The 9681-nt window shown below is 40.1% G+C and overlaps 2 protein-coding genes across 2 annotated transcripts; one reads left to right on the top strand and one right to left on the bottom strand.

Annotated features, from left to right (window-relative positions):
• Nucleotides 1–1446: 1446 nt before the first annotated feature.
• Nucleotides 1447–7027, top strand: triobpa (TRIO and F-actin binding protein a). The gene is made up of 11 exons (XM_010792767.1): nt 1447–1623; nt 1840–1908; nt 2261–2350; nt 2565–2659; nt 3303–3933; nt 4261–4495; nt 4663–4774; nt 4926–5085; nt 5246–5362; nt 6366–6452; nt 6571–7027. The coding sequence occupies exons 1-11, from the start codon at nt 1597–1599 to the stop codon at nt 6715–6717; spliced, it is 1770 nt and encodes a 589-aa protein (XP_010791069.1). The 5' UTR covers nt 1447–1596; the 3' UTR covers nt 6718–7027.
• Nucleotides 6931–8346, bottom strand: smdt1b (single-pass membrane protein with aspartate-rich tail 1b). The gene is made up of 3 exons (XM_010792768.1): nt 8156–8346; nt 7356–7514; nt 6931–7162 (listed from the first exon to the last, which is right to left on the bottom strand). The coding sequence occupies exons 1-2, from the start codon at nt 8309–8311 to the stop codon at nt 7377–7379; spliced, it is 294 nt and encodes a 97-aa protein (XP_010791070.1). The 5' UTR covers nt 8312–8346; the 3' UTR covers nt 6931–7162; nt 7356–7376.
• Between the last annotated feature and the right edge of the window lie 1335 nt (nt 8347–9681).

Below are 9681 nucleotides of genomic sequence, written 5' to 3'. Positions count from 1 at the left end.
ATGGCATCTATTCCAAGAAAGCAATAAAAAAAGTCCCATGACCAAAGCAAAAACTTTGGAGATATCTTTTGATCTATCCATGAGCCATTTTGTTAGTTATGGCCAAAGAAAGGAGGAGTGCCTTTGCAGAGGAATTCGAAATTTGCAGAAGGGAAAATAAGGATTTAAACTGTGCATAAACTATGTGTTTATTTCTCTGCACTTTAATTTGGCTACAAAGGAGCCAAGATGAAATGGACACCTACAGTTCAACGCTTGAGTCAGATGAGAGGGGGAGAGTCAGAGAGAGAGGCAGAGACAGACGAGAGAAATGTCGGGACTCTGAAAACGGACGTTCGTCTCAAAGACAGTCGGTCCCATCCACTCATTCACAGGTACAACGCTATAACTGCACAAATGTTCACCATTAAATCCATGTTGAAACAACAGAGATGTGACAATTTGTGACATATCAATAAGTCAATGGACAGACAAACAATCAACAACTTTTTCGATCATCCATGAATGGTAAAAGTCATTTATTGTCTCAGACTCAAAACTAAGATGGATAATTTTCCAAATGTCTGACATTTTATAGACCAAACAATCAGTTAAACTAAAAATGAATCAAGGATTAGTTGAAACAACAGAGCTTGTAACCCTGTCTGTTTGTCCTATCGAAGAGCTCAGATTATCAAGGTGGAAAACACAGATCCTCAAAGGTGGAGGAGCGAGCATCTGCTGAATGCCCGCAGATGCAGGTGAGCACGGTCTTGTGACTTCCCTGCGTCTGTATAAATCACATGGGAAAATGGGTCATTCATACATTCATCTTTAAGTAGATCCCTGATATTTATTTCAGCTCCGTCACCTCAGGTGCTCCTCTCACAGAAGCCCCTTGCAGGAAAAGTCATTAGTTAGCACTCTACTTTTTAGGGCAGCACGCTCATATGATTTATCATTTTTATATTAATAGGAAGTGAAAGAGGGATGGTTAAACTCAATATATCCTGCAGTTTCAGCGCTGTAGTGTCACGCCTAAAACAGATTGTTCACCAAAAGAAACAAAAGGTAGTTATTCCAATGCTTTGAATCACTAGTAGTTGATAGTAGTTCAGAAACAGTTACCGGTACATCACAATAATATTAATGAGAGCCACGTGTGATCTCACATTTATAACTTCCCCATTTTACATAACGCATGTTGTCTCTTTTTTCTCCTCAACACAATGTCTGTACAATATGATGCATGCGTGGTAAGTATTTTATATAGTGCTAACATGCTTTAAAAGTTTCAAGTCAGTCTAATAACGTTGCATCAGTTCCTCTTTCTCTGTTTAACAATGACAATCACTGTTTGCAAAAACTACACTTCCTCCTATTTTAACCTTCCCACTCTGCAGTGTGTTTCCCATTTTTGGTGGTTTGTAGTTTTGCCTGCCTCTCAATGCGTGCGTCAGAAATATTTTTTTATCACATTTAGACACGTTTGTCTGCCGCTGACGGTTTGCACTTCCTCTTGTTCACAATCAAACATGACACAGAAACACTAAAGAATGCTTTTAAAGAGCGTGCTCTCAATGCTTTCATTACAGGCGATGTAACCTGAAGGGGTGGATGTCAAGCCTGGATGACCATGGCAAGGTAAATGGAAGTTTTTTTAAATTGTGACTCTGAACATACTTTTGAAAAGAATCGTGTCATTTTTATTCTAATTCCTGTTGTTAACACACTGTCATAGACCAGACAGACGGTACCAAAAACAAGACTTGACACCTAAACTATTTATAAAGAAAGAAATGTTTTATAGTAATGAAAATGTGATAATTCCATTGGACTTGTTTACTGTGTTTTGCTTAGTGGAGGAAACACTGGTTTGTTCTGGCTGATTCTACACTGAGGTACTACAGAGACCCGGAGGCTGAGGAGGTAACAGCTGATATGTGACATAAAAGTGATTTCTGAAATGTTTTTGATTTTGATAGGACTGGGCAATATGGCCAACATGTTCCAAAAAGTCATATGTTGATAACAATACAATTTTTTTAATATAACTATAAGAAGTCTACATACCCAAGTAACCTCAATGTAATATTATTTTTACATAATATATTTATATTGCCAATTCCTAGATGTATGTTTATTATTGTTAATTCATTTTTATCTGCCTACAGGAATTTGAAAGGTTTTTATCCAGATCTGCCATAATAACATGACCAATATCATCAGCCTTCCTAAATGATACTATTAACTATTCATTTGTGTTTTGGGTCACGAACAGTCAGATGATCTGGACGGAGAGATAAACCTGACACCCTCTGTGAATGTGTCCGACTGCGATGTAGAGAAGAACTATGGACTCCAAATACAAGTGTGTACACCATCAGACAGATAGACAGTCAGACACAAACAACACCTCATATCTACATCAACTACACGTTGGGTTGCTTCCTGTTTAATAGTGTGTGTGGGTTGTGTGTGTGTGTGTGTGTGTGTGTGTGTGTGTGTGTGTGTGTGTGTGTGTGTGTGTGTGTGTGTGTGTGTGTGTGTGTGTGTGTGTGTGTGTATCTTTTGACTTCCTCCAGACAAAGAGAGCAGTGTTCACTCTCTCTGTTATGACCTCAAGGATACGGCGGAACTGGATAAAGTTACTAAAACAGGCGATCCAGAACAACGCGCAGTGAGTCCGACTTTATACTGAGAGACAGTGGTGAAGTTTTCAGATCCTTGACCAGAGACTTAAGTAGCAATACCACACTGATAACATACTCAGTTACAAGAAAAAGTACTGCAATGGAAAAGGTAAAATAGGTGTTATTTGCTAAATGTACTTAAAAGTTCAATCCAAAAGTACTCAAGGCAGATAAAAGTTAACATATTATATATTAAGTAATAAGGTTATTGATGATACCTAAAAATGTAAGCAGCATTTCACTTTATAGTTTTTGAATGTTGGAGCTTATTTGAAGAATTTAATATGCTGTTTGGGAGCTTCATAACATCTTACATCAATAGCCTCTTACTTTACTATAAATAACTACAATATATAATATACTTGTTAATACAAATAATTAATCAAAAGTAGTGATCCCAACAAAAAAACAGGAAGTCTGTCATAGTGAATTCTTGATGGTAATCATGTATTTCCAGCAAAAATGTGCTAAAATCCTGAATCTAATCTGCTCATTGACCTGGAAAGTCCTGAACACAGTGAGATCAGGCAGACAATGTGATTGGGTGGTCCGCCTGCAGCAAACCCCCTCTATCATCTTTCCTCTGATGTGTAACTCTACCTGCCTGTCTTTGCCTCACTCTGAACGCAGCCAATCAGACGACGGCAGAAAGAAAGAGAACCCCCTCTCCCGGAGACCGTCGTCATGCCAACCCTCTGCTCAGTTCACCTGCAGGGACTCCGGCTATGAAGCGACCACTTCCACCTCCAACGCCAGGGCTGCAAACTCCCATAAGGCCGAGCACCTCCTTGAGACAATAGAGGGGGATCTGGACGTTTCTCCATCCAGTCAGAGAGAGGAAGGGGAGGGCTGGGACCGAGAGCAGGCCAAGCGATTGGAGGAGAGGAACAAGTGGTTTGAGGAGGGGGTCCCCTTCAGTGAGATGAGCAGCAGGTGGGACGCCATGGAGCTCAAAAGGGGGAGTGTACCTGTGCCTGTCATTGAAACCTTGGACTCAGAGGTCAACAGGAAGTGGGTGGAATTAGAAGCGCTGTCATTTAGAGATGAGCAGGCTCTCATTGGAGCCCAGGCTCATCAGTCGAGCACAGCCCAGGCTACACTCACAGTCGTTACCTCCCAGGCGCATCAATCGAGCCCCGAAGAGGCCGAACAGTCAGCCACCAGTTCACAAACTGATATATTGAGCTCAAAGGAGGCTCTTCCATCCATAAATGGAGCCCAAGAAATTCAAACTAATAAAGCAGAAGCGCTACAGAAAGAGGTAAGAACGTTTCCATCCACCTGCTTTTATGATTATTCACAATATGCTTAAAGAACTTGAGTGGAAATGACCAAAACGTTTTAAAATCATGAAATGCAAAAAAGTATGATAACTCTCCCTCACATAAACAATTTCATTATCTTTGAATGAGGTAATCTAGTTGTTCCCCTAGTACCTGATGTTGTCTGACTGTAGAACTGGAGCCGCCTTCTGCTTACCTCCATGAACAACTACTAATATTTGCATAATGGGACAAATATTCACTAGCATTTGCCAATTTTCTCAAAATTCATGTCAATCTTCTTCTAATACATAATTATCTCACAGGCCCTTTCTCTTCGAGAGCAAGTGGAGAGCATTAAGAGGGAGCGTGCAGCCATGAGGATAGAGGTGGACAGCCCCTGTGGCCCCGGGGCCCCCTGCAGGGCCAGACTTGAAGCCATGGAGGCCGCCCATCAGAAAACACTTCAGGAGCTGCAGGAGAAACATGCGAGGGAGATTAAGGAGCTGGAGGAGCAGAGAGACAGGATGCTGCAGGAGGAGAGCCAGGCGGCCGCTAGAGGTAGGGCAGGAAGTGAAGCAGCTGACAGCTTAATTCAGAATGCCTCCTTTGTTAAATAAATACAACTTCTCAATAATTACTTTTAAAATCATGTTGATACTGTGATCCTAATGTTGTGTATTGAAGGCAGTTTAAATGAAAAGTTAACAAATCATTCATCATCACAGCCATGGAGTCACTGCGAGCTGCTCACAGGGAGGATCTGGAGAGAGAGGTGGAGAAGGCCAGGAGGCTGGCTGGAGGAGCTGCACACATGGAAGCTTCACACAGAGGCCACACGTGAGTTTATAATAGTCACTTTGTTATCATGCTTAGTGTTCTCCTTCTCACAGGCTCTCGCTGCCGGCTTGAGATGTTCTACACTAGACTGTGACCCCTGCATGACAGTGCATTATATCTACTCCATAACTTGTGTGTTTGTGTATGTCAGGCCGCAGGCGGACGTTTTGCACGGTGAGTTGGACGTGCTGTCAGAGCGTTACTCTCAGAAGTGCTTGGAGATCAGTCGCATGGAGCAGAACGGCCAGGGCCGAGAGATCGAGCTCGGGCGAAAGGAAAGAGAGATGGAGCAGCTCAGAAGAGAGAACCAGGTTTACATGCAGGCTACATTTAAATTGTTTCCATAGAATATTATAAGTAATATCAATCAAAATCTCTTTGTTTCTTATTTACAAAGGGTTAAACTAAAAGGAAGCTACTTGTTCACATGACATCCCAATGTAATCATTTGAGATTAAAATCTCTTTTCAGGAGCTTAAGGTCAAACTGGCAGAAGAGATCAGCCGCATGCGCCGGTTCATCACAGGCCAGAGGTCGGACACAACGGTATCTCTTGGCAACACTGAGCGCACTGCGTCAGAAGTAGAGGTATTGATAGCAATACATTTGTGACTAATTTAGATCCTACCTAATGCAAACTCATATGAAAAGTAGGTTAAACCTGTATACTAGGGCTGCTCGATTATGGCAAAAATCATCTCAATTATTTGGGTCAATAATTGTAATTGCGATTATTAAATGAGATTATTCATTGACTTTGAAAACATCCATTTATTGGAGAAAAAAATGTGAACAGTATGTTTTTAACAGTTGATTACCCTGAACTTTAAGTATAATTCAACTGAAAAACCCAAAAAAACAAAAAAAAATTTAAAAAAAGTAATAATAACAATTAAAAAAAATATAATCTTTTTATTTCGATTACGTTGTTTTCGTAATCGTTGCAAGCCATAATCGTAATTAAAATACGATTAATTGAGTAGCCCTACTGTATACTGTTGTTTAAAAGCTGCATTCCAACTCGGCTTGAAGGACTAATGTTGACATGGCTGGCATCATAGGGAAGCAGACAAAAATACATTTGACCAATTTGCGTTGGACCTTTGAAAACACTTTAAAGAAAGCAAATTGATTAATGCAATTGTACTGTTTGTCTGTTTTCCTTCAGCTACATTTCATGCATTCTTTTTTTCTTTTCTGTTGGCCTCATTTGTGTTGAGCATCTGTGGCTGGTCACATTGTATTGCAGCGCATACTGCCATCTACTGCCCGCAATTCAGCAGAACTACTTTTAGCTACAGGTGCACTGCTGGGTAGTTTTATCGACAAGTATGCATCATATTTTATTTTATGAACATAGGTCTTGTATGTAAAAGCTGAATATTCCCTCTGAAATGTACTGGAGTGAAGTATAAAAAGTAAAGCTCACAAAGTAAGAAGAAGTAACTTAAAATGGTACTTAAGTGTTTCAACTGTGTGATTTACTTAGTTACAAACCACTACTTTCCAATAAACATTCTGACTTCCAATTAATATGTGAATATTTTATATATTTTTAACTATTATAGCCAAATATCCTTTTGTCTTTCAGACATTACTAAGAGCAAAAGACAATGAGGTGCAGTATCTTAAAAAAGAAATCATCTGTCTGCAGAATGAAGTGCAGTCCCTTACAAAGGTATGTTTTATGATCCAATCTCCAAAATAATAAACATCTTCATGTTGAACATCCACAACTGTCATACCTGCCTGACTTTGATTTGTCTACCATATTTGTTCCTACCTCCTCTCTTTAGGATAAAGAAGCATCTTACGAGCGTTATAAGCAGGCCTACGTGGAGCTGAGTGACATGAGGGGTCGCAGCCAGCTGGAGACGGGCTCCCTCAACGAACACTTGAGACTGGCCAACGCTGCACTTCAGGAGGGAGCAAGACAAACTTAACCCGTGTGGACAGCTTTTAAAAAAACGTACCTTGAAGAACAATGACAACAAGCCAACATACTATATTTACAAAATACCACAATAAAACCATTACATTGCTATGACAGAATTTGCTGTTCTGAATGGATGGACTTCGAAGAGTCAGAATGAGAACTATTGTGTACTTGGAAACCACTGCCCACAGAATAAAAAAATAACAATTGTTTATCCATATGTTTTTGACTCCCTTTATTGAGTTAACAGAAAAACATGCAAACAAGAGTGAAGGCATAACTGGTAGTTTTGATAGCCTCACATGATATGAGATTTTAAAAAATAATATGGCAAAAGCAACAAATAGCAGAGGAAAGAGGGAGGAGATGGGTGGAGGTGGAGGGATATATTAGGGTGTGCCCCATCTTCCTTGTGCCGGCTGGTTTGCTCTCAGTCAGTATTGCAAAGCACCCTGTGGATGTAAATGTAAAAATAATTAGCTGCCATGAGCTTTCTATTGTTACCTCATTGTCAATGTTGCAAGTATGCCACAAACTACACCCTTTGACATTTAGTTTACACACCCTTAATACATGGACAAGATTGTGCATGAAACGCCAAAGCTACAGTGAGGTAGGTGTGGTAAATGTACACTTTGACTTTACCTTTTATTGTTTGGAGTTAGCTCAGTCATCGTCATCATCGTCTTCAGGGACGAAGATGTCATGCTCCTCCAGGAGAGCCGCAAAGTTCTTGCTGATCAGAGTTCCAACGTACAAGAAAGGCACCACAACGGCTGTCATGCGAATAAGACCAAATGGTGTCTGGAAACAAAAGGAGGTATAGTCAAGTGACAAAACCAATCCCCTCATACTGCTCTGTGGTATTTTGGTCCAGATTTGGGATTATAGACAAGGGTTTATAATGAAAGTCCAACACAAATATCTAATATCTATTCTTGAGTTACAGGTACAAAGGATTGACTAATCACAGGCACAGGATATTGCCTTAAATATGAGCAGATTGTCTCTCTCAGCTGTGAGACAGTGGGATCCAGTTGTCTCCTCAGTTGTCTCTGGCGATATTCCTTTTAATTTGGCTCTAGGCTACTGCCTCATGCTTCACTGTACTCGGCCTTTCTTGCCTTGACAACATGGCACACTAGATGTGTAGTTCCCATACAACTGAAACACAATATATTATCAGAGGCAAATGGTTACATTTGCACTTTATTTAAATGTCTTACATAATATGTCCATTGAAATGGCTAAACAAATAAGGGGTAATTACTTCCTGAACGCACGTCGTATAAACATGCATTCATTGGCTGACAGGTCGAACTCAGCGTGTGTTCTGTCTTTCAATTGGCTACAGCTGCTGTCAATCCAAACTGAAGTCCCGCCCACACTGTCAGTCATATTTTTGCTGGCTTTTCACTCGGTAACCAAAGCAGAATAAAACTCACTTTTTCCGGTTTGGGTAAGATTGCCCCCGACGACGTTGATACTACGGTCCTGCTCTGAGTCGACCTGGATATGTTGGATGTTTTCGAGCCGACGTTGCGGCAAATTTTACCCGCATTTTGGGTGAAAAGTCGCAGCCGCAGTGCACTTGACGCCATTTTTCCCAGTAATGTGATAGATAGGGTGGGACGTTGTGGGCGGGACTGGGTTGACTCTTATCTACGCGTCTTGACGGTGTTCTTGACCCATGATGTTGACGAGATGTTTAGGAAATCTAATTCAAACAATTCATTACTCTTTTATTAATTTCGCGTGAAGAAGAGGAATGCCTCTTCTGCGTTTGTAAGGTTAAAAAGTGACATTGAATGCGCATGTGACAATATTGTGGGATTTTCAGTTCGATATTAAAACATTTTCTCTTATGATAGGCCTTATATTTTCACAAACAAAAAGTGGGTTCACCTGTATGTTAATTTATTTTATTTTACAAATATTATTTATCAACAACAAATAGAAATAACAGCAAAAGTGAAGCATTGCAACTAAGCCAGGGTGTTTCATTTAATCAAAAACTATAATTAAATCAGGTGCGTTGAAAATCTTCTAAGTTTTTTTATTCTTCATAATAAATATTATATTATATATACAAGTGTTGACTTTGTCAGTATAATATAGGTGCCAGTCCATTTAGATGTGTGTATGATGATTTTAATCAATACATAATCCACCCGAGTAACTAAAGAGGGGTTTTCGACAATTATTGTGTTGGATGTAGGATATTCAAATACTTCCATCATGACTTTACTTCAAGACTACAAAGGCATATACCGCCATTTCTACTATATATAAAGAACGGATTAGGACATTAAATAAAATAACATTATTTAAAACATTAATGTCTTCTGTTTTACGTATACTGCTATTCCTTAGTCCCTGTAATGTGTAAACAATGTGAGATCTATTTTGAGTTGTGATGTTGTTTCTTTTTTACCATTAGCATTTGTGAATGTAGTATTTAATACATAAAATAAATAAGTAAAACAAAAATTGCAATTACACTATTTTACCATCAACATCTTTCTTATCATAAACATGTTTTTCCAAGAGGTGTAACGTCACCATACCATCGATGTGCGCGAGGCTGACTGCAGCACTTCCTCGACGCGGGGGGAGGGACTAGAGCGCGCTCCGCGGAGACGCGCACGGGAGGGAAGTGGAAAGGCGGAAGAAAGGACGTTGAATAAACTTGCCAACTTCTAGCCGAGCAGCTAGAAATACAGTCAGAGAACTGTTATGTTACAGAATAACTGTTTAGTTATTTCTACACAGATATTTTGTTAGCTCACCCACCGGCCTGTCTGCGCAAAGATATCTGAGCTTTACTTTGCTAACACCTTCACTCACCGACACGGGACTCCAGCAGTTTTCAAACAGACGACCCGGAGCCGTCCCGCGTCACAAAGTCACATTTAGCTGCTGTGAAAGTGCTGTGATAACCGGAACATTGTTATAACGGAAACCACACACA

Source organism: Notothenia coriiceps, unplaced genomic scaffold (assembly GCF_000735185.1).
Source record: "Notothenia coriiceps isolate Sejong01 unplaced genomic scaffold, NC01 NC01_scaffold00036551, whole genome shotgun sequence".
NCBI classification, from domain to species: Eukaryota; Metazoa; Chordata; class Actinopteri; order Perciformes; family Nototheniidae; genus Notothenia; species Notothenia coriiceps.
The sequence above is the reverse complement of the archived record's forward strand: the minus strand, read 5'-3'. Positions and strand labels throughout refer to the sequence as shown.